The sequence below is a fragment of the Pogoniulus pusillus genome, chromosome 11 (genome assembly GCF_015220805.1).
Source record: "Pogoniulus pusillus isolate bPogPus1 chromosome 11, bPogPus1.pri, whole genome shotgun sequence".
Taxonomy (NCBI): Eukaryota; Metazoa; Chordata; class Aves; order Piciformes; family Lybiidae; genus Pogoniulus; species Pogoniulus pusillus.
In genome coordinates this window covers 16,354,939-16,378,565 of record NC_087274.1, presented here as the reverse complement: position 1 = coordinate 16,378,565, position 23,627 = coordinate 16,354,939, and the positions used below count along the sequence as shown (strand labels likewise).

Sequence of the window (23,627 nt, the reverse complement as noted above, 5' to 3'; positions counted from 1 at the left end):
GATTTTCCTCCTCCTGTGGCCTCCATCACTGAAGGCTGTGGGGACGGGAGTCATTGCTCTGCCTCCTGGGCTGTCTCTGGGCTTTCTAGCGCCCTCTTGTGTTTTCAAATACTCCTGGAATGGAGGCTGCTCCCCTCCTGCTGCCCGCCCTGTACCCCATACTGTCTATGTGCCCCATGGAGCTGGACCAGCAGAGGCCCCTGTAGCTGCAGGGAGAGGGAAGTAGGAGAGATGCTTCCAGTAAGCCCCAGCTGGTCCTGTCGTGGAGCTGTGGGTTGAGTGTGTACCCTAGGAGAGGGAAAACTCAATCTCAAGAGTCTTTATTCAACACTGAATCATAAAATAGCTCCTTTACACACGGGTCTGGGCTTGGGGGTTGTTACTCTTTAAATACACATTGTTTACACTCGGCAAAGGGTCGAAGCAACAACATCAAAGTGCGTCTACAGGTGACAGTACCAACCAAAGTGCTAAAACCACGGCCTGGGGCGGGCAGCAGCTGCCCAGCGCCCGCTCGCTCCGCCTGCTGTTGGACCCTGCTGCCCACACCACCACCCTGACCCCCGCAGCCTCTGCCACACCCCAATCCCTGCCACTCCCCCTCCGGGGCAGCACCCGGCATCGAGGAGCCGGTTTAGCATCAAGGAACCGTGGGACGGGTAGGGGACAAGGGTGGTTTGGTTCTCCAGACACTGGCACATCGCTGCAAGAGACTAAAATAGACCTAAATTTAGAGGCTTAAAAAAATAACTCGGGAGGCAACGTCGCTGCCTTCCCGGGGAGGGGGGGGAGGAGGTCGCTGTCCAGGGTCCCTCGGAGGTGGCTCACTGGGGCTGGAGCCAGCGCTGCCGCAAGGAAGCGCTTCAGGGAAACGACCTCGCTGATGGGAAGTTCGTCTTCCCTCCTCTGATTCTCGCTTCCCAACAGCTATCTCACACCATTGCACCTGCTTGTCCCCGGCCCCAGCCCCCTCCACGGGGCTCAATCCCACGACTGGATCAGAAAATCCCATTTTTCCTGGTTTGTTTTTGGTTTTTTTTGGGAGTCAGTTTCCCTCCTGTCCTCACTCCTGCAGGCCCAGGGAGCGCCGTGCAGCAGGTTCTCCTCAGGGCAGAAGGGAGCATTCTGCCCACCGCGGGGATTGTTTTGCCTCCCACCGCTGGGGAGGGTCCTGCAATTCCACCCTGCCGTGCTTGGCTCACAACAAACAATCTCCACGTGTTAAAATCTCTCTGTTCCCTGCTTGCTTTCTTCTTTCTTTCTTTTTAAAGCATTTTGTCATTTGGCACCAGTTCCCAAACACTTTCACTCCACCCTAACCCGCAGGTTTTCAACCCAAAATGAGAGGCAGAAGCAATGTGCCAGCTCCTAGGGTGGGCTCCTCTAAGAGCTGAGGGAAAACGTTCAATCACTTGAAGAGCCTTTACCAACACTTTGTGTCTTCTTTGTGTTCTGTTTTAACCAAATGTGGAGCCTTGTGGAGGATCCAAACAAGACCTGGCCCTGGCTGTGCCTTGAGTGGCAGCTTGGACTGTGACACATGGCAAGAGATGGGACATTGTTTTTTTTGCCACTTTTGCTTGCTGAAGAAGTTTAAAAACCTTGGATGGAGCCATCTAGGAAGGTTTCCCTTTTTCCTCTTGACTTTATCCCCCCAGGGTCCACCAAACTGGGAGTGGAGGGATGAAGGCAGGAGAAGGCATCCAGTTCCTGGAGCATCCCTGGCTCCTGAGGGCTTGTGGTGATGAATGATGAGAAAAATCCAGCCCATGAAAAGACAGAAAAGACCAAACACGGTCCCATGGGAGCCAGGTCTGGCAGGAGCTGGGGTCACTGTCCACCCAGATCTGCCATCACCATGATCCTGCACCAAGGCTTCTCCAGCTGGGCTGGATGGATAGACCCTGGCTTCTCCTGGGGATTGTCATCGCAGAGCCCTGCTGGGGCTTCTCTAGGGTCTAGAATGGGATTGAGCTCACACTGCTGCAGTCCTCTCCCTGTCTCACCCCAACACCCTGCAGGATCTCATGGCATTCCTGAGGGATTTGCCATTTCTGAGCTCTCCATCACTGCCAGAGGAAACAGGATTGAAACCCCCACGACTGATGTGGCAACTCCTCCAGCATCCTGTAGGGATCTGGGTGGTGCTGGAGGTACTTGAGGGAGGCAGCAGGGCCATGTGGGATGGAGAGGGACAGCAGCAGGGAACCATCACCATGACATTCTAATGGGAAAAGTCCACAGCCGTTAATGAGGTCAGTACCATTAACAACTCGGGCACTTAGGAGCCACCAGGAGGGCTTGGGGCCCACAGGGCTCTCATTAACACCAAGCCAGTGACACTCTGCCAGCCACCTTCACCTCCAGATGAGGAGGAGGAAGGGACCTATCCAAGCTCAGGAAAAACAGGAAAAAAAATCTCCCACTTCTGGTCTTGTAATCCTTGAAGCTGCTCAAGGTTTTGGTAAGAAAGTGGCTTTGCTAAGCCACAAGCTGGACTTTTTGGGAGTGCCCCAAAGGGAGGTGGCTTGTTTGGTCTGGTCTTTGATGCACCAAATCATTGAATTCAGGTGAGATTGTCCTGCCACGACACACAAAACCTTCCCACACCCACCCGTGCTCCACACCACCATGGTGGAACACCATCAGGTGTGGCTGCGGGTGGCACTGGCTCCACTGGCAAGCACAGGAGGCTTCTCCAAGAGTCCTCAGCATCCGCCCCTGCTTTCCAGCACCCTGCCTTGGCCTTCTCCACTGCCCGCAGGAGCTGAGTGAGCAGCCAGGCACGGGCTAGCAGCAAACCTGGAGCAGCCACCTTCAGTCTTCAGACAGGACTCTCCAAGATGATAGTCTTTAAGCACAGAGTCTATAAACATGCTGAGTAAATAATTTTCCTTTAAAATCTCTCTCTCTCTTTTTTTTTTTTTCCTCCTTCTTTATAGAAATAAATACTTACTTTGTTTAATTTTAAAGGGAATTTCACAAGTCTCTGCACTGTTTTGAGTGGTGACATCTCCACTGGGCCCCCTCCCATGGTTGGAACGTTGCTGGGTGGGTTTTTCTTTTTTGCTGGTTGGGGCATCTGTTGCTCCTCTTGCCCCTGGATTATCCCTGTCCTGGCCTCCCCAGGGTGGAGGTAAATGCATGGCAAGGAGCTTGTCCCTGGTGCTGTGGAGCTCATCCAGTGCTGCCCATGGTGGGACATGGTAGTTTCTTGCAGGTGTTCTCTTGGGCTCCTGCCTTTTGTGCATACAGGGAGCGGCCTTCTCCTGGAAAGCTGCGGTCAGTGGGGGAAGGGAGGTGCTTCAGCAGGGGGTTATGGCCAAAGAAACTTACCCTGTTTTAGAGGAGATGGTGTAGATGGGAGAAGTAGATGAAATGGTCTCCTGAGGTGGTTTCTGGGGTTGTAGACCCAGGAGCTGTCCCCAGCCCACCACCAGCTTCAGCCACTTGGAATTGATCTTCTTTTCTATCAAGGCCCCCATGGGCTGTCAGCATGCTGGGAGCCCCTGGCTGAGGTCTGCTCTTGTGCTGTAGATGAGGAAGGTGGTACCATGTTGGGGCTGCAGCCTTCTCCCTCCTGGCAGAATGCTCCATGGCAGCCCATCAGCACAGGAGGGCTGGAGGCTGGGGAGGTGCCCCAGGAAGGACTGTGTCCTTGCAGCCACGATGGCCAACAGGCCCCAAAATCTCCAGTGATCGTCCAAAGAAGAGGACAAGCACCCAAAATCTGCTCTCCCCTCTGGCTCCTTGCAGCTCAGCACATTGGGTCCAAGCATACCTGGTCGGGGCTGGAGGTGCAGGGGGCTGTGGTTAAGGCTGATGTATCCCTGCTGCTGGCAGTGCTGCGATGGGTGTCCCCTGTGGCATGGGCACCTCCTGACACCTTCTCCTCAGGATGAAGGGTGGAGACAGATGCCAGAGGCCTTTCAAAAGCCATTTCTTTTGGGAAAAGGAGAGTTTTTTGGTGATGTAATCATTGCAGGCAGAAGACAGCCAGAAGCATAAAGGAGAATTAAAACCCCAGTGATGGCTACAGGTAAGAGATCTACCAGAGCAGCTGGGTTGGTGCTTCCACCAGTAGCTTTGGACTTCAGGACAGTCTGGCCAGGGTTTCTCTTCGAGGCTGCTTGGGATGGCAATGAGATGACAAATGTGAATGTCCCATGCCAGTTTCTCTCTCTGCAAGGCACAGCTCGCTATGGAGGAAGCCTGAGTGTGTGGTGGGTGTTGGTGGTAACAAAGGTGTGACCCGTGCTTCCTGGTGGGTGAGGAGTTTGGAGATGCTTTATTGCCTTGGCAGGAAAGTTTGGTTGGAGAGGAGGTGAGGCTGGAAACCTCTGGAAGAGCAACCATCTCTTTTGGTGTCCTCTGGCTCCTACAGCCTCTGGATGCAGCTCTGCCATCTGGGCTTGTGCTGTTGTGGCTGCTGGTTTCTGGACAGCATGGCCCCAGGTTTGGGTGACGTGAACAGGAGCAAGAACTCTGCAGGAATTCTGGGCACCATTTACTCTGGAGGAACAGCTCCTTCCCACCCCTATCAGCTCATGGGTAGGATGGAGATGTTCCACCTGGGATGAAGCAGCACCAAGCCCAGTGCTCTGCAGAGAGCCCATGGGGATGGGTTGAGCCATCTTCATCTCCCACACCATCAAACGGCCAAGAAAAGCCCACAGAAAGAGAGTTTGAAGAGAAAGACATTCCCCAGACACGGATCCTTGGCAACAAGCAGCTGCAGGGGGTCTGAAGCCATCTTCCCTCCCGGGAAGGAGCACAGCCCTGCCACTTTAAGCAGCCAAAAAATGTCCTCAAGTAGCACCTTCTGGCCCACCAGCGGCCCCAGGGACGAGTGTGGCCCCCAGTCACTAAGGCCTGCAAGAGTCTGGGGGCTTGTGCGTGGGCTGGCACCACCCAGCTCCGAGTCTGGCAAGGGGTGAGCGCTGGGTGCTGGGTTTGGTTTCATGGGGCCTTTGGCTCTGCTGGGCAGAGGAGGGAATGTGCTTTGTGCTTCTCTGAAGGTCTAACAGCCTTCTTCCACCTTGATGTGTAAGATCTTGGAGAAGCCAGGTCTCTTCCTCAGGGCCTGCGAGAGAGGCAGGGAAGGGTTGCTGCAGCACCTGGCAGACCTGGCTGCTCCAGAGGGGGTAGATGCCCCATCCCTGGAAACACTCAAGGTCTCACTGCCCCGTGGCTTGAGCAAGAGAAAGCAGAGGACATCTCGTGCCCCCATCACAGGAAGGGGCCCACCTGGTCCTATCCCCACCATCGCATCCCATGGGGATCTGGCTTCCTGACAGGACTGGCTCAGCACCAGAGGGGACTCCACAACCTCTCTGGGCAGCCTGCTCCAGGGATCCAGCACCCTCACACCAAAGAAGCTTTTCCTCCTGTTCAGATGAAACCTCCTGAATTCCAGTCTGTGCCCATTTCCCCTTGTCCTGTTGCCAGATACCTTTGAGAAGAGTCTGGCCCCCTCCTCTTCCCCCCCTACCCCCTTTAGCTCTTGCTGAGCGTTGCTCAGATCCCCTCTGGGGCTGCTCTTCTGCAGGCTCTCAGCCACAGGGCTCTCAGCCTCTCCTCCTCACAGAGCTGCTCCAGGCTCCTCAGCAGCTTTGCAGCCTCTGCTGGACTCTCTCCAGCACTTCCCTGTCTCTCTTGAACTGGGGAGCCCAGAACTTGACCAAATACTCCAGATGTGGCTTCACTAGGACAGAGTAGAAGGGGAGGAGTACCCCTCTGGATCTGCTGGCCACACTCTTAATGAACCCTGGGATAAAATTTGCCTTCTTGGCCACAAAAGAAGAGTGAGAAAGCCCCCCAGAGGATGAAGTGAAATGCAGGCACCTGTTTTCCTCTTGGACATCCATATGGGGATGTTGCCTTGGAGACCTTGAACATATTCTCATAGGTGGGAATGTCAGAAGCTGTCAGCTGACTGTCAGAAGCTAGGCAAGGTCTGAAGTTCAGCCTGTCCCTAATAAGCTCAGAGGTTCTCTGCTGAGAAACCTCGGTGGTGGGCAAGAATTTGTCTTCAGACCCTTATGAGGACACAGGACTGGTGACCCACAGGTGACTTGGGAATGACATCCTTTACCTGGAGTTTGTTCACCATTTCTTCAAACATCTTCTTGGCCTCAGGGCTGTGGGGCTCCTTAAAGTAGTCCACAATGCCCACCTGCACGACGATGGACTTCAGGTTCCGGCACACACCTGGGGGCAGAGACACCAGCTGAGCTCCACAGACCTGCTGAAGAGAGCCTCCTCCAGACCCACCCACTGCTTCTCAAGGCCTCATGCATTTGGAGAAACTTCATCCTGGAAATGGAGGAGACCTGCTCTGAGTGACCAAGACCTCTGAAGGGAAGATGGTGGCCTATGTGGTACTCTGGGATTGTCCTTGTGACCTTAGATGCACCACAGACATTGAGGTCTTGATCCTACTGTGGGCAGCACAGAGAGAATGTCTCCATCCTCCCTGTGACCTGAGGCAAGATCAGCTCTTCTTAGCCTATCCTTGGCAGAAGAGTGTTGGATCCCCTCTTAGAAACCTTCTACCATGGAACTCCCAGCACTTTCCAGTGTTGGCAGCGGGATCCTGAGAGTGAGGCTGGAAGGCAGGGCCTGGCACGTGGCTCTGGGTATCTCATGGCCTTGTGCTCAAAGGGTGATCCTCCCTGGCATTGCTACTCACTGTTGAAGTGCAGCAGGGCTTTGGGGGTGACTGGCGTGGAGGTCAGCACCAGCATCTCCAGCCCCTTCAGCCCCTCTCGACACACCTCTGCTGCAACCTCCTGGTTGATCTCTGCCACGTGGTCCAGCTCCAGCACCTGGAGCCGCATGCAGTTCCGGGCTGGAAGGAGACAGCAGCCACCATCAGCACCTCACGGGGAAGAGATGAGGGCAGCTGATAGGAACAGGGTGGCACAGGAGATGGGCAGCTGCAAGGAGGCGCAGGGTGGGCCCACAGTGCTTGGAGCAGGCTTCTCCATTCAGTTCCTTGTGGAGCATTTCCTAGGGGTACACCCTACCTCCATGGAGGTGCCCTTCTCCTTGTGCCGCGGTAGGAGAGCTGCCTACCTAAGGAGGCCAGTCCCTGGATGCCGCAGCCTGCCCCTCCGACGCCCAGAGCCCGCAGGTGTGGCCAGCAGCGCCCGATCATCTGGAGGCAGCGGTTGCTGAAGCGCGTCGGCTGCTGGCTGAGGGCACGAAGAGGAAAGAGCTGGGGAGAGCTGGCAGAAGAGCTTACATCCCCTCAGTCAGTGCTCCTGCAAGTGGCGTAGGACTAGAACCTCTCCCACCCCACCAACCAAGTCTTGCCACCCAGGAGGTGTCTCCAGAGCAGATATCTCCATCTGATCAACCACTGTGGTCTGTGCTGCAACCAGGAGAGGGCAGGTCCCTGCACTCCCCTGGAGTCCCTCTGCTTCAGACCCTCCATCTTCAGAGATCCATCAGACAGGATGGGTCTTTGAGCAGCCCATTCTAGTAGAAGGTGTCCTTGCCCAGGGCAGAGGGACTGGAACTATAGATGATAATCAAGATGCCTTCTAATGTAAACCATTCTATCACTCTATGATCTGAGTCAGGCCCTGAGCTCTCACTTGCAGTGATCAAACCAGTAGCAGGAGCCTGGACCGCTAGCCCAGGTGGAGAAGCCTACATGCCATGTGGCTTTTCGGCCAGGGAAGAAACAAGCCATCAATTGCCACATCTCCAGCTTCTTCTGCTAGGAAACATCCCCCTCTGCACACTTTCATCCAGACTGATGCAGGACACAATGCAGCAGCAAACCTCCCAGGACCAAAAGAAAGGCTCAGGAGGCAGCCCTATGGCACGGGAGTGAGGAGCCAAGTGACCTGCTCTGAGAGCCATGAACTCCTGAGTGGCCAGATGTGGCAGGGTGGAGATGCAGCAGCATCTTCAAGCCACTCCCCCCCTACCAGATGCTCGTCCAAAGCAGGAGCAGCTGCAGCCAGCCCCCTAAGCAGTCACTTGACACCTGCTTAGACATCCAGGCCCCTCTGGGCTGCTGTTACTTGAGGAGCTCAGACAAGTGTTTGATGTTCAGTGTCACCTACCAGACCCATCACAGCTCCCCTTTCATCTCAGCCTGGCTGGAAACGTTCCCAGCTTGTCAGGAGATGTTGCACCCAAGGCTCTCAGTCTTGGCAGGGAGAGATGGGCTCCAGCTCCCAGATCCCCAGACTGGCCTCCAGAATTGCTGCTTCTCCCATGAGGAAGCAAATCTGCATCTGGCACACAATTTCTTTCTTTTCTTGTGGTGCCACTCACACTCAGCCTGTCCTCTTCCTAATGTGATTCTTACCATGGATGCAGAGGTGCAACCTGAAGGGAGATGATGTCCCTGCATCCTGCTCCGAGGGCCCAGATGACTTCATGACCCACAGGGTCTGTAGAGCTCCTGAAACAATACAGAGGACAAATGGTGACCCTCACCAGCAGAGATGCCACCCCTGGGTCTGTCTGTAACCTCCACAGTGCCACACCTCTGCAGCTGGAGGTACAAAACCGATCATTATTTCTATCCCAACATCAACCCATGCAGGGAGGCCAAAGACATTTCCATATGAGTTTGTGTCTACGGATGTGCGATGTCAAGAAACAAGAGAAGGTGAGGTTGAAGGTGGGGCTGAAGATGAGGTTGGAGCTAAGGCTAAAGATAAAGGATGAAGGTGAAGCTGATGGTCGAAGGTAGGGATGAAGGTGAAGGCAGATGTCCTCCAGATGCAAAGGTGGCAAGTGACTGAAATGGGACTGCCAGGCTGTGTGCCCTTGCAGAATGAACACAGTGTCCCTGCAGATCCCACTGGGTGGGTTTCACCTGCCCAGCCTGGGTGGGCAAGGTGCCACGAGGAGGTAAGGATGTTTCAGCTGATGGGTGTTTAACCTCCAGCCAAGGGAAGTGGCTGCTCCATGGCCTCTGCGCTCTGCACCAGCTGTGTGGTTGTGTCACCACATCTGAGTGGTTGTTGGCCAAACGTTGCTGCAGGATGTTGCTGTGGACTCCTCCTTGGTCTTTTGGAGGTACCAAACAGAGGCCCCATGCTGTTTGTGTTGTTTTGCTGCACCAAGCTGCCTCTTGAAGGCCAAGGCCACACTTCCTGACTCCAAATGACCTACTTCCAAACTTCAGGCAAGCCTGAAAATAAGCAATGGGTGTTAACTTGAGCAGTTCACACATCATGGAGAGGGCTGTCAGAGCCCTCTGTGAGCCTGGTGGGTTAATCAGTGCATGAGTCAGTCACAGGATAGCAAGGTGCCAGGACACTTGGGCTTGCACTCATGCCCTTGGAAGTGCTGAGGGAGAAGTCTTTGGGGTTAACCCAGCAGCACTGGGCTGGGTGTGGGATCTCCAGGTCAGAGTCATGTCTGAGCCCATTTGGTTCAAAACAGAGGAGCTGTCTGGGTGCAGTTTGCTGCCTGAAGGACTCCTCACCCCGGGCAGGTCCAGGACAGCCATTAGCTGCAAGTAGATTTTAAGGCAGAGGAGGTCTTCTGCAGGGTGCAACAGGGCAAGGATCATCCTCCTTGTGTGTGCAGGAAAGGGAAATCCTGTATCTGCAGGAGGAAGAGCCTCTTTGGAAGGTGACCAATACCAGGAGGCAGTCAGTGATCTCTTCCAAGATCTGTGACCCTCTCCAAGACTGACACTGTCGTTGGCTTGCTGTCCCTGGTTTGAATGAAGTCTCCAAGTTGGGTCTTAGCAATCTCATGGTGGATCTATTCCAGGATAGAGGGACCCTGAAGTCTCTTTTCCACATTAGAAGCCTTTGTCAAGGAGTGACAGTCAGGTGGGACCTCTCTGGGCTCCAGTGAATGTTAATTTCTTCACCTTTCTCTGACATGAAGCAATGTCCCTGTATCAAGAGCCTGGTCAGATCCAGCTGAAGTGAAATCAGTAACAGAAGGGTGGGAATGGAGCTAGGAGGGAAGCAGCTCTATGGGAATGTGTCAGAAGAGGATGACAGTTGCTTGGGGAGGCACTGGGGTTGCAGCAGGGCTGGGGACAAGGAAAAGTGAGTCCTTCACACCTGTCCAGGCATTCCAACAGGGAATGAGGTGGGCATCAGAGGAGTCCCAGCACACCCCATGGATGTTCCCAGGTTTCTGTCAGCCAGGGAACCACAGAGTGCCAGGGGGAATGCTGGTGGCCATCCTTACCGGTAGGTGACAGCCTGCAGGGCCCGGCAGTAGCAGCTGGCCAGCCAGAGGGAGCGATCCGTCAGCACGTTGGGGCAGTGCGAGATGCGCAGGATGAGCAGGTTGCTGCCCGTCGCCTTCAGCAGGGACTCCAGCCCAGCTTCCAGGCAGCCCCTGCCAGGGATGCAGCCAGGGTCAAGAACCTCAGCCACCCCAGGGCTGTCCCAGGAGGGTGACACATCCCATGGGGATCTGTGGCTCCAGAGCTCCCCGAACCCACAGAAGGAGACGGTGTGTGATGAACTTCCATCAGTGGAAATGGGGTGTTTGTGCTCATGGAGCACCATCATCATCCCTGAGGAGCAACAGCTCCAGCTGTGGGAGGAGGGTGCCTGGGGATGCAGGGACTCACCGTGTGCTCTTCATGTAGTCCTCCTTGCTCTCCTTCTTCCCTCGCTGGCGTGGCTTGAGGTTTTGGAGAGTGAGGGAGTGCATTTGGGTGCACCACTGAGACAGCATAGCCAGGAACTGAGGGGACAGGGCCGGCTGTCATTGACACCTTTGGCATGCCCACAGCACCCCTCCCTGGCTGTCTCGGGGCAGGTGTGCAGTCACAAAGGCTTTCCCGCACCCCCCCGCCCTCCCCAATCAATGTGTGAAAAGGCACACACGAGGTCAGCCAAGAGTCATCAGCAGCATGGGTGGGTGTGGGCACGCCTGGGAAGCTGTCCACCTCTGAGCTCATGCCCACCAGCACACACGTGCCAACGTGCAACGCAGGCAGCTGCTGGCACAGGCACACAGCTGCGTGCACCCATGTCCCCATGGCCACAATGGCATGGCAAGCAGCACAAGGGTGGCGCTTGGGTGGCTTCACCTTTCTAGAAGGAATGTCTTGCCCCGGGCACTGCCGTCCCCGTCCCTGGTACCTTGGAGGACACCCTGGCGTTCTCCAGCAGCACCCGTGTCCACACGGCCGGGTGCCGGGCCACGAACTTCCAGTCCTTGCACACCTCGGCCGCCCGCAGCAGGGTCTTGGTGTCCAGGTAGGTGAAGATGCAGAAGAGAGCTGCCCGCATCTTGAGGATCTCGGGGCTGATCACCTCGCTGGAGTGGCCTGGGCTGCCCCTCTCCAGCCGGCACACCTTGCCCCCAGCAGCCTCGGTCCTGGCTGCGGGACACCTACCATCAGTTGCCACTGGGAAGGACGTCAGGAAAAGGATGCTCGTTGCAGCGCTGAAAGCCATCCTCATCCTCCCCTATCCAACCTCCCCATCCTCCCACCCCACCACAAGAGCACGGCGTGGTCTCACCCGTCAGCCGACAGCTGCCGCTGGGGCGGGACGCAGCAGATCCAGGAGCCTCCAGTTCCCAGCCCTCCGCTTCTGACTCGGTGGTGCGGGACCCCACGTCGGAGACATCGCCCTCCTCCCCCTCGGTGCTGTTGCGGTAGGGCCGGCGATGCCAGTTTTGGATGGCTTGGCGGCGCAGCCCCGAGCCGCGGGCACCGTCCCGAGCCTGGTAGGGATGTCCATCGGCGGTGTCATCGGTGGGGCACGGCTCTGCGCTGTCGCTGTCGTAGCAGCCTGAGCTCTGTGACACGGCTTTCGCGCGGCTCGAGGCCCTGAGGGACAGGGATGCCCACGCTCAGCGCTCACCGGGACACCCATCCCCTTCCTGGCATCCAGAGATGAGCATCCTATAACACCCTGGCAGTGCACTCACCCGGTGCTGGAGGAGGAGCGCTGGTTGGACACGACGTAAGGACCATGTATGGCCAGCCCCGGCCCTGGGTGCCGGTCTCTCTGCAGGGAGGTGCGACAAGAGGAGCCAGTGTGGCAAACCCCAAAATGTGGGTGGTGCAGCTGAGGAGGATGACCCCAACAACTCACCCAGTGCCACACACACTTTGCCCTGTGGCCACTCCCAAGTGGGATGCCGAAGAGCATCTCCAACATCACCCCAGTGCCCTGCCCACGCTCCACGGCAATACAGACCATGGAGAAGGAATTTCTCTTTGGGATCCTCCCACCCCAGATGATTCATTTCCCCGTGGGAACAAGATTAGGGTCCCTACACCTCCCTGCCCAATCCTTTGTAACCATCAGAGGAGCCACACGGGTGCACTCTTGAAGCAGCTGGGTGCCCTTGCCTGTGCCCGCGCAGGTACCGGTCGGCCGATGGCCTTGGCCCCTGGTGTGCCACATCGTCCCAGGCTGCCGTTTGGGGTGGTGCCACAACTGCTGCTGATGATCTGAAGCTGCTTCTCGGCCCGGTCCGCCCGGTCCAGCAGCTCCTCAATGAAGTGCTGGAGGCGAACCTTGGCGTTAGCCTCGCGGGCAGCTGTCTCCTTCAGGAACTGGTCGATCTGCAGCACCTCCCTGCACAAAGGGACCAGTAGGTCACACCTGGATCCTTCCCCACCTAGCCCTGCTAAGGACCTCCCTCTCTGTGTGGGAGTTGTGATGGGGAGGACTAAGGACATCTATGTGCATCTAGACCATTTCATCATGGAATTAGGACAAAAGGAAATGGTCCCAAGTTGTGCCATGGAAGGTTTAGGTTGGACATGAGGAACAATATCTTCCCTGAAAGGGTTGTCAAGCCCTGGCACAGGCTGCCCAGGGCAGTGTTGGAGTCCGCATCCCTAGAGGGGTTTAAAAGCTCTGTAGATGTGCTGCTTCAAGACGTGGTTTATAGAATAGAATCATAGAATCATAGAATCAACCAGGTTGGAAGAGACCTCTAAGATCATCCAGTCCAACCTATCCCCCAGCCCTATCCAGTATTGAGTTAATGGTTGGACCTGATGATCTTAAAGGTCTCTTCCAACCAAAACAGTTTTATGATCATAAGCCTCATTTGGGTCTATGCCAACCCAAACACCTCCTGGGCATGTTTTGGAGCAGAGTAGGAATCAAGGGCCATGGCCCCCTTGTTTCAGGGAGGGAGGACATTCCCAGCACCTTTGCTGGGATGTACATCACTCCAGGGCTGGAGTCAGACCTCTGAGTGCAGTGGAACAGAGGGAGGAGGGTGATGGAGGATGGTAGTGGTACTCTGCCCATTTGGTTCAAACTTTAAAGACCTTAAGGGCAGCCTGAAGCCCTTAAACTCTGTGCAGGCCCATAAGCCATTGAGTCCAATGATTGCAGGGCCCTATCTCTCTCATTAGCACATTAATTAGCAGGCGATGGGGAGCTTGGAGCCTACAGATAGGCAGGGTTCACCTTGCTGAAGCACTGAGATGTCATCCCTGAGATGTGGCACAGCTACCCCAGACACACCCTGAGCTGGTCATAGCTGCACAGTGGATGGGGCACACCACACACACTTGTACACAGCAGCTCCCACACCTTCACCTGGGCTCCAGCAGCCCTGCAGAGCCACAGACACTGCTCTGCCCTGGTGCTTCTGTGCACCTGCTCGTGATGCACAGCCATGGACACCACATCATGGGCACCCAGCAACGAACACCTCACTGTGGCACACCCAACAAACATGCACCCAATCATGGACACTTCACTGTGGCACACCCAACCAACATGCACACAATCATGGACACCCAACCATGGACTCCTCACCATGGGACACCCAACCAACATGCACCTAACCATGGACACCCAATCATGGACACCCAACCATGGACTCCTCACCATGGCACACCCAACCAACATGCACCTAACCACAGACACCTCACTGTGGCACACCCAACCAACATGCACCAATCATGGACACCTCATCATGGCACAGCCAACCAGCATGCACCCAACCATGGCACACCCAACTGTGGATGCCCCACGATGAACACCTGACCATGCATCCCGTGTTGCATAAGAATGCAAAGGAAAAGGATCAGGGAGCTCCTTAATGACATCATTCCTGCTGCTGGTTATTAGTTGGCATGTAAGTACTGATTAATTGCCCCCCCCAACCTACTCCCTGTGGAGTGAGCCTTGGAGCTTCCAGGTCATGGTCTAAGAAGGCTCCTGGCCAGTGGCCCCTGGAGATTTGGAAGGCAAATGGGGCACTGGCACAGCAGGTGTAAGGGGATGCTGATGGTATCACCTCCTCTCTCACTTCCATGACCTGGGTGGAAAAACAACCTCCAGCAAAGGAAATGAAGCCCAGGAGCAAACAGCCTGGTCATGTGCTGGGGGCACTGGTGGCTCTGAGACAAGGCCTGGCACGGTGTGACCCAGAGAGGCCACAGACATGGAGAGGCTCAGGTCTGTGTGGACACTGCCCATGAGGGAGAAGACACAGAATCTAATGAGAAATGATGCTAATGGGCATTGCCAAGGGGACTGTGCACTTGGTCTGAGGGTTTGCTGATGGCACTGGATTCCTCAGGGCTTGCCACTGGGGACCTATTTTTCCTCACCCTGCAGCCAGGGGAGAAGGCAAAGGACTCACTGTTGCTTGCGGGTGAGCTCCTGCTCCTTCTGCACCAGGTCCTGCTTGAGGGAGGCCAGCATCTCCACGCTGACGTCCACCTGGCGGGACAGCTCAGACGCACGGTCCTCCAGCTCCTGCTTCTCTCTGCTGAGCCTCAGGCTCTCCTGCTTGGCCTTCTCCAGCTCTGAGCTCTTGCGGTCCAGCTCCACCTGGAGCCGACCAACCTGCGAGGCAATCTTCTGCTCCACTTCCTCCGTCAGCTTCTCCAGCCGCTTGTCCACTTCCAGCTTCTCAAAGGCACGGATCTTCAGGCGGGCCAAGCCTTCCTCGTAGGCAGCATCCACAGCGGCGGGCGGCGTGGGCGCCGGTGCCACGGCTTTGCCCCGGGTGAAGATTTCGGTCAGAGGGATCTCAATCTCGTGGACATAACGGGGAGAGGGGGAGGAGGAGGGGGCCGGCTCCAGCTCCTCGGCGGGGACCAGGTCGCAGGAGAAGCGCTGGTCCTTGCCTTGGAAGGAGGTGCTCTCAAAATAGTCCCGTCGGGCGGCCGGCGTCAGCAGCGCCCCGTCGGCGGCCAAGGGGAAGACGGCGGCATCGCAGATGCTGTTGGTCTTGGAGAGGACGTAGAGGGTCTCATAGGTGTGGTTGTACTCCAGGTGCGCCCGCAGCGAGGAGAGGCTGCGGAAGCGCTTGTGCTCCCCGCACCGCGGGCACCGGTAGGGCAAGTCCAGCGAGGCCATCCCTCAGCTATATGCCCCGGCGCAGGGGAACCGCCCGCCCCCGCTCATGGCACGGGAAGCATGGGCTGGTGGCACATGGGATGGGTTGGGGAGCCCCAGGCGGTGGGGCTGCAGCTCTGCTGGGGCATGGCCGAACGAGAGCCCTGGAGTGGAATTTGGGGGTCCAGAAGTTCTAGGGAGGGGTGTCAGCATCGGCTGGTGCCAGGCACTGGAAGAGATAAGGGTGTTAGTGGCACAAGGAAGCCAGGTCCCCAAAAGACCTTCCATTGTTCTTCTTCTTGGTTTCCTCTCTGCCTCCACCCTCCCATCTTGTACTCCTGCCACTGAAGCACAACAGCCAAGGTGCCCAGCCCTTAGGAGTGTGCAGAATGCTTGGGAAGTTCCACCACCTCTAGGAAAACCCACAGCTACTGGAAAGATCTACAGCTCTTGGAAAGGTATGCAATTCTTGGGAAGATCCATAGCTGTTGGGAAGTTCTCCCACTTCTTTGGAAGGTGCACAGCCACTGGGAAGACTCACAACCATTTTGGGAGGGGTAGTCAAGAGGAAGGTGGAGAACCCTTGGGAAATCTCTCTATCCACCCTGGGAAGACTCTCAATCCATCTCTGCTTGCTGCAGGGGGGTGACCCATGTGCTTTCTTGTCCAGCCACAACACAAAAAAGTGCCTGCAGTATCAGAGGTGTCCAGGCCTCAGGAACATTTCCTGTGTCTGGTGCTGGGGTGCTGGGAGCCACCTCCTCCAAGCAAAGGGGGTCCCAGATCAGCCCATGCAGCCTTTCAGTAGGATTCATCTCCAAGGGTTGCTTTTCATCAATGACCCCTCCTGGGGCTGACAGGCTCCCTGACCCTGTCCAACACAGAGGACAAGGTGGCTCTGTGCTCAGGCAGGTGAGGATCCCCACGGGGACCTGGTTTATCCCCCACTTGCCCCCCAAAGAAATCAGAAGGGGAAACATCCACCCTTGTAAAATGGAATAAGCCAGAAAACAAAACAAAACAACCTGGAAGGTCACTGGTCTCCAGACCAGGAGGCACAAGCATCCATGGGGATGATTTTCCTGGTGTTTTCACCCCAGAGCACTAAGGGCACTCATGGGTGGGAGCAGTCTTTGCTCACCCCTCTGCTTTACCTCACAAAGGACTTTTCTCACCACCCTAAAACCCCTCTGAGAAACCTGTACCCCACAGCCACCATTCTTGCTAAGCACCAAACCTCCATCCATGCTCATCTCCAGGGTCGCATTCCCTGCAGCTCAGCACACCCAGGAGACAAGATATGGGAGACCATTTTCAAGGGAAAAGTAAGGAAAGGGTGAGAAATTCATGCTAAAAATAGAAATAAGAGGTACTGAGAGGATTTCTGGACTTGCCCTGCTGAGTTTTGGGGTGGCTATATCCTGGCATATTAACCCCACCTGGGTGACCATCTGCACCAACCTGGCTGAAACCAGGTGAACACAAAGCGTTGCCAGGAAGTTTGGTTGCTGCCAATGGGATGAGAAAGCTCTTTTCCACTCGAGAGAGATGGGGCCACTGTATTGTGCCACCCATGTCTCAGGCCTGAATACATGCCTGTGCCTCCCGGGGTATCCAACCAACCGTGCTCCACACTTCCCAGCCATTAACCAAGGCAGGGTCTGGCCCAGGCAGGTCCAAATGGACACAGCACCCAGTTGCTGTCCTTGGGCAGCTCTCACCCCGACCACAGAACCTCTCCTTCCCCCCTAGCAGCCAGCAGGATTGAAGGAAATCGTGAGTGGAGTCATTACTACGGCAGCCACGCCAATAAACCCACAAGCATCCGGAATTGCTCCCGTCGCCGGGAGATTGCAGCAGCAGGCGGAACCCAGCCCTGGGCTGGTCTGGTGCCGCTACCTGCGATTCAACATGGATCCTTTCTTCACATTGTTTCACGTTTCTCATGTCCCCCCAGCCTCACCTCAAAAACAAAAAGAATCTTGCCAGAAGGCAGATCTGCTGCCCAGATTGAAGGGGAAGGAAGGAGGGGATGGAGAAAAGGAGTGGCAGTGATGGATGCTGCCGGAGTGGTAGATGCTGCTGGTTCTGTGTGTGTCTGCTGGTCCCCATCCTTCCCCCGGTCTCCATCCTTCCCCTACTCCCCATCCTCCCCCTGGTCTCCATCCTTCACCTGGTCTCCATCCTCCCCACAGTCTCCATCCTCCCCCTCAGCCCCATCCTCCCCACGGTCCTCATTCTTCCCCAGATGAAGCTGCAATGGCAGCGGGGTGGGGGCACCACGATGGGCGAGGGTGGCTGAGGCTGAGGCTTGTAGGAGGCGAGCATGAAAAGCCGGGGCGCATCCAGTCCCCCCAGCACCCGGAGCAAGGAGCAGCGGGTCCCTCCTCACCTCCTAGCAGTGGCTTTGTCCCCGTTGTGTCCCCCCCTGCTCCTTGGGGAACGTGGGCGAGGAGTATCCTGGGGACAAGACACCACCTCCCAGCTCATCCCGCCTGGCCCCGTACCTGCTTCTGGCCGCCGACCTCCCGCTGCAGGCTCGGTGGGCGAGGGCAGCATCGCTCCCGCTTCCTCACCGCCGAACGGGGGGGGGGGGGGGGGAACAGGAGGGCGAGCGGGGTTGGGGGGGGGACAAGAAGCAGGGCACACCCGCTCCGGTGAGCACAAAGGAGGCGGCTGCCGGGCGGCTCAGGGCTTTGTGGGTTGGGAGGGATGCGGGGCAGGGGGGCTGCGGCTCGGGGGGGCGGCAGCAGCGGCACGAAGCATTCGGTTCCCCGCGGCCCGCACCTCCATGGCAGCCAGGCCCTGGGGAGGGAGCGAGGGAGGGAGGAGGGTGGTGGTTGCGGGAGGAGGAGGAGGAGGAGGAGGAAAGGAGCAGAGGCTGAAGGCCCCGGTAGGGTAGATGGCGAGCTGCTGAGCGCCCTGGGGATGATGGGTTCCCCGGGGTGCTGCGGGGCTCAGGGGGGGCTGTGCGTGGCAAAGGCAAGGGGGAGGGATGTAGGGATGGATGAAGGGATGGATGGATGGAGGGAAGGAGGGAGGGCGAGCGCAAGCAGCCACCTCCTCCTCCTCCGATGCAGCCGAAGCCAGGAGTGTTTCTCTCGGCCGCCTTCCTCCCTCACAGCTCCCTCTGCCTGTCTCCCCACGAACACCGCGGGACCTCCGCCGGCTCTTGCTGCCATGCGGCAGCCTATCCTGAATGTCCCTTGCCTCTCAATCCCACCTTTTTCCACCACAGTGAAGCTCCTGTCCCCGCTGACTCCCGGCTGGGATCACCCCACAGCTTGGGGCATGGGGTGTGTGGCTAAGCATGGCCACCTGCATTGCTTGTTCCCCATCCTGGGCTGGAACCACAGTTGCAAGGACCCTCGCTTGGTCTTCAGACCAAGATTCCTGAGCATCCCTAGCTTGGTCCTAATTGAGACTCCGAGCATCCTGATGTGGTCCCTAGCTGCTCATCAGATCAGTCCTGAGTCTCTGAGCGCACTGACTTGGAGGAATATCCAGCCCCAAAGCACCCTGGCTTGGTCCTGACCTGGTTCCTGAGCACTACAGCTTGGTCCCTGGCTTGGTCTTGATCCAGTCTCTGAGCATCCTGACTTGGTCCCTGGCTGATCACCAAACACTCCAGCTTGGTCCTTAGGCCCCAGGCATCCTGGCTTGCTCCTGCCCTAGTGCCTGAGTGCCTCCTGATCATCCTGGCTTGATCCCTAGTCTGGCCTTGATCCAGTCCCTGAGCATCCTGACTCAGTCCCTGGCTTGATCCCTAACAGGTCACCAATCACTCCAGCTCGGTCCTGAGCCCCTTAGCACCCTGGCTTGGTCCTGATCCCATCTCCGAGCACCCCAGCTTGGTGCCCAGCACTGAAGACATCATCACTGATGTCTCTGGTGTTGACATGGGGGAAGATGGCAGCACTGAGACCAGGGTGTTGCCAGCTTGTGGGTGAATGGTTGTGCCACTCCCTAAACAGTCCCAGGTTTCAGGGGACAACTGCTCCTGCAAACAGGCAGTGCTGTGCTTGTCCCATCCTACCCTTGAAGCGGCTGCACTCAGATGCTGTGGTGGGTGCCTCACTCCCTCCCATCCTTCCTTGGTGGCAGTGGCCAGGGGAGCAGAGAGTGAAGGCTCAGAGTGCCCTGCAGAGCTGTCAGGCTCCGCATCAAGAGGAGACTCACTTGTGGAGGAGTGCTCATAAAGGCCTCACGAATCATCTGTGGCAGGGGAAAGCTTCTGGTTGCAGTGAGAGCTGATGTCCCCTGGGGAGGTGCCCAAAAAATTGCCACTTTCCAAAGGAAACCTGGATGCTAAGATCCTCGTTAGCAGTATCTGGGGTGTCGTCCCAGAAGGAAGGCTTATCTTGGTGCCCAGGGTCAGCTGCATTTTCTGGAGTAGTCCTCACTCAGGATCAGGCTCTCACACACAGGGGATAGTTTGGCTGCTGTGGACAGCAGTGCTCAGGGCTTGTGGGTGGCCACCTGAGGGGCATGAGTACCCTTGGGTGCCTTCATAGGTGTGAGTTCCCAGGACAGGTCAAAGAGGACATTTAGAATTTCCCTCCTAACCAAGTTTCCTTCCGGCCCCTTCCCCACTCTCAGCCTTGCCAGCCCTTCCAGTCTGCAATATCTCCTCCTGAGCCACACAGCCCCTTCCCCCAGGGAAGGGAAACAGCATCTCTTGGTGACTTGAAATGCAGAAAGGGAGAGAGCAAACAGCCCCCCTGGCTTCATAGAGAGACTCATCCTGCCTGCTTGCCTCTGCCTGATGGCACCTGGATCTTCTCCAGCCCTTTGGAAGTGCCAGGTTGAAGATGAGGAGCAGAGCTGTTATTTCACATTTCTTGTAGGTGAAGCCTACCAGGACACATGCACAGGAGTGTGAGGGATAAAGGCTGGACTACGGGATCCTCACAGCAGATCCCAAGGCTCTGGATCCAATTAAGGCAGATTCCTTCAGGGCTTGGCTCTGTTGGAATAAAGTCGGGGCCACCTCAAGGCAGGGAATTGAGATCCTTTCCCTACTCTGTCCCAGAATAAGATTCTTCTGCCAGGATGAGCCACCCAACCTGGGGATCTGTGTCTGCTCCTGTGGAGGGTGGCCACCCCCACCCCCACCCCCCTCCATTCTCCACTGATTGATTTTTCTCTCCCTGCTCATTATTTAAGCACCTTTTCACCCAGATGAGGTCAAAATCACAGCAGGAGCAGCAGCAGCACTGGCTGCAGGATGGGACTGGAAGGCAGAGAACAATCCCAATAAGGTCTTAGATCAGCTGAAAGCTTTAATTAGAAAAATAAAGGCAATTTTTCTGATAGATTCTTTCTCTTTTTACAAACAGGAGAATAATAACAATAACAAGGACATCCTCTCTCCAAGGGGCCCCTTGCATGCTGGTTGCCAGAGCCCAGTGGCATCTCTCTCCTTCAGGAGACAGAACTGGTGCAGCTGCAGCCCCTGGCCCTGCTGGCCAGGAAATGACCGCCTGGGAGCCTGCTGTGAAGGGGACACCACAGTCAGGCTGCTGTACACGTAGAAAGGATGTCCATGGGTTTGATTGTATAAAACCCCCACCTTGCTGGTGGCTTCTTTCTCTACGTGGAATTTTTCCTTCCCCCTTCTTGGATCAGGAGCTGTGAAAATGGCTCAGTCCCAGTGGTTTGGAGATGGCTCTTGGTGGCCAGAGCTGCCACATCCCACTCCGCAGCCAGTGGTCCAGCGCCGCGGCATCACCTCTGCTTCCCGCACGCCCTTCTCCTCCCCGGCACGGCCCAAGCTGCCGTCACCTTCTCCAGGGCTACCTCAGGAAGGTATGCCCACCCCGGCTCTCCCATGAGATGCTCGAGGGACCTCGGGAAACACCATCTCCCAGCACTCATGGTGGAGCTTCACAGTGTCCCAAAGGAGAGACCTACCGAGAAGAACCCCAAGCCTTTGAGCTTCTCCTCCGTCCGGGCTTTCTGCTTCAGGTGAACCTTGCTGTGCCTCTTCTTCTCGTCGCTCCTGGCGAAGCGGCGCCCGCAGGTGTCGCAGGAGAAGGGCTTCTCGCCGGTGTGCGTGCGGATGTGAGTGGTGAGGTGGTCACTGCGGCTGAAGTTCCTCAGGCAGATGCGACACTGGAAGGGCTTGTGGCCCGTGTGGATGCGGAGGTGCCTGTTGAGCTCATCCGAGCGGGCGAAGCTCCGGATGCAGTTCTCCACTGGGCAGGCAAAAGCCTTCTCGTGGGGCTTCGGGCAGAAGCATTTGGAAGAGCACTTGGTCCGACGAGTCTTCTTCTTGGGCTCAGCCAGGGCAGGAGGACTAGTGGGCAGCAGGGATGGGATGGAGGAAGAGGTGGAGTGGCCCAGAAAGTCTGTGGGGGGAACAGAGGGTGAGGGGTGAGGATGGAGCAGATCAGTGGAGCTGATCAGACCTGGCAGGACTTCAGGCTGGGCCAAAGAGGTGTCGAACTCTGGCATTAATGGAGGAGGAAGGTTGTGGATCTTGGTGTCAGTGAAGTCCCTGTGGGCTGAGAAGTTTTCTGGCTCGCAGCTGAAGCCCAGCTGGGTGCCGAAGCAGGCAGTGTCTTCTGCCAGGCTGCCAAGCTCTGACTGGCAGCTGACGGACAAGACGCCCTCCATCTTGGAGCCCAGCAGGTGGAACAGACCCTGGCTGCTCTCTGCAGTGGGGAAGGCTTCTGGAGAGTGGTAGCCAGTGGGCAAGTAGGCCTGATGCTGGGTGACAGGCTCCCACTGGGTGCAAGAGACTTTAAACTTGTCCAAGGGTGGAGAATCAGAGGGTAGCTTGATGTCCTGCTTGCTGTCCAGGAGCTTGGGCTGGAAGAAGCACTGTGAGGTGTCTCCTAAGGTGGGTTGTGCCTGGAGGGGTTCAGCACCTTCCGTCGAGGGAAAGCTGCCATAGCCCTGGTCCGGGAAGGGCGTTTGGGTGGATCCGCTCATTTCGGGCTGGCAGGTGGCATAAAGGTCCATCTGGCTCTGAGCCACTTCAGGACAGGGGTAAAGAGAGTCCAGGTGTCTTTGGTGGCTCTCGGAGGAGGCGAAGGGAGAGATGCCCAGGATGCCGGACATCAGATTGATGAGGGATTCCTGGTCCTGGGGATGCTCTGGAACCGCCTTGATGAAGAAGCTGCCGGTGTAGCTGAGTGAAGGGGAGGGCTGGCTGCTCGGCAGGGGGTAATCCACAGCCCCAGTGCTCATCGGGGTGTCCAGCAGCTCACCTGGGGATAGAGGGGACGGCGGTTAGAGGGATGGAGGGATAGGAAGATGGGAGGGGTTGGGATACGGAGGAACAGCGGGAGGCTAGTGTTGCGTCATTGCGAGATCCCCGTCCCGGCCGCGTCCCCTGGACCTCACAGCGAGACCTGGGCTTCACCCCATTTCCTTTGGAGAACCCCCAGGACCCTTCCCCGGGGCTAGCAGTGGGCTGCCGAATCCACAGCCAGGGGCTGGGAGGCAGAGGAGGAGATGCCCGATTTCTGGCTGCAGCCGTCACTCCCAACGGGGGTCCCTTATCTCTGCCCGGCTTCCCCTGCCCTTACTTACCCGCCAGGAAATCAGCCTCTGTCAGAAGTTGCTCCACAGGCTGCCCCAAGCCCTGCAGGTGCCCTGGCTTCATCTCGCAGTTCTCGTCGTACTTGGAGTAAAGCGGATCCGTGCAAGAGAAATCCATAACGTTCAGCATCTCTCCTGGAAGCAGGGCTGGAGCGGGCAGAGAGGGAGGATGCTGGTGGAGAGCCGGTAGATGCTGGGGGAGAGCCGAGGGGCTGCTCGGGGACAGCTGGAGGATGCTCCGGAATGCTTGGGATGAACCGGGGAATGCTCAGGGAAAGCCGGGAGATGCTTCAGGATGCTTGGAATGATCCGTGGAATGTTCCGAGGTGCCCGCGCTGATTCAGGGGATGCTCGGGATGGATGACAGGGATTGTCTGGGTGATGCTCCGGGGTGCTTTGGGCAATCCGGGGAGCGCTCCGAGGTGTGGGGGGCAATTCGGGTGATGCTGGGGAGCGGTCCGGGGGGTGCTGCGCCCAGGTGGGGGGAGTGTGGGGGGCAGGTTCCGGTTGAGGGGTGTCAAGCGGGAGCAGGCAGGGCGGGCAGCAGCGGCAAGCCGTGCGGACACCCGGCTCTGCCTCCCCACCGCCCCCTTTATAGCTGCAGCGGGGCTGCTCCGACCCTTCCGCCGCAGCCATTTCTGGAGTCCCCAGTGAGGCTGCCGTGACGTAAATGCCCAAATATGGACTCAGGATGTAGGCTAGGGAGTCCCAATAAGGAAATCTCTCCCGTGACGTGCTGCCCCCTTCCTCCCCCTCCCTCTCCCTTCCCCTCCCCCTTTTCTCGCTCTTCTGTTTTTTTCC

The 23,627-nt window shown here is 57.1% G+C and overlaps 2 protein-coding genes across 2 annotated transcripts; both read right to left on the bottom strand.

Annotated features, from left to right (window-relative positions):
- Nucleotides 1–304: 304 nt before the first annotated feature.
- FBXO41 (F-box protein 41) lies at nt 305–18,375 on the bottom strand. Its single transcript, XM_064151195.1, has 13 exons — nt 17,786–18,375; nt 14,578–15,507; nt 12,314–12,542; nt 11,887–11,966; nt 11,475–11,785; nt 11,091–11,359; nt 10,574–10,689; nt 10,183–10,335; nt 8,327–8,422; nt 7,078–7,196; nt 6,692–6,850; nt 6,095–6,210; nt 305–5,083 (listed from the first exon to the last, which is right to left on the bottom strand). Exons 2-13 carry the CDS (start codon nt 15,297–15,299, stop codon nt 5,021–5,023), a joined length of 2,433 nt encoding a protein of 810 aa, XP_064007265.1. The 5' UTR covers nt 15,300–15,507; nt 17,786–18,375; the 3' UTR covers nt 305–5,020.
- Nucleotides 18,376–20,542: 2,167 nt separating this feature from the next.
- On the bottom strand, nt 20,543–23,380 carry EGR4 (early growth response 4). The gene is made up of 2 exons (XM_064151794.1): nt 22,818–23,380; nt 20,543–22,492 (listed from the first exon to the last, which is right to left on the bottom strand). Exons 1-2 carry the CDS (start codon nt 22,954–22,956, stop codon nt 21,165–21,167), a joined length of 1,467 nt encoding a protein of 488 aa, XP_064007864.1. The 5' UTR covers nt 22,957–23,380; the 3' UTR covers nt 20,543–21,164.
- Between the last annotated feature and the right edge of the window lie 247 nt (nt 23,381–23,627).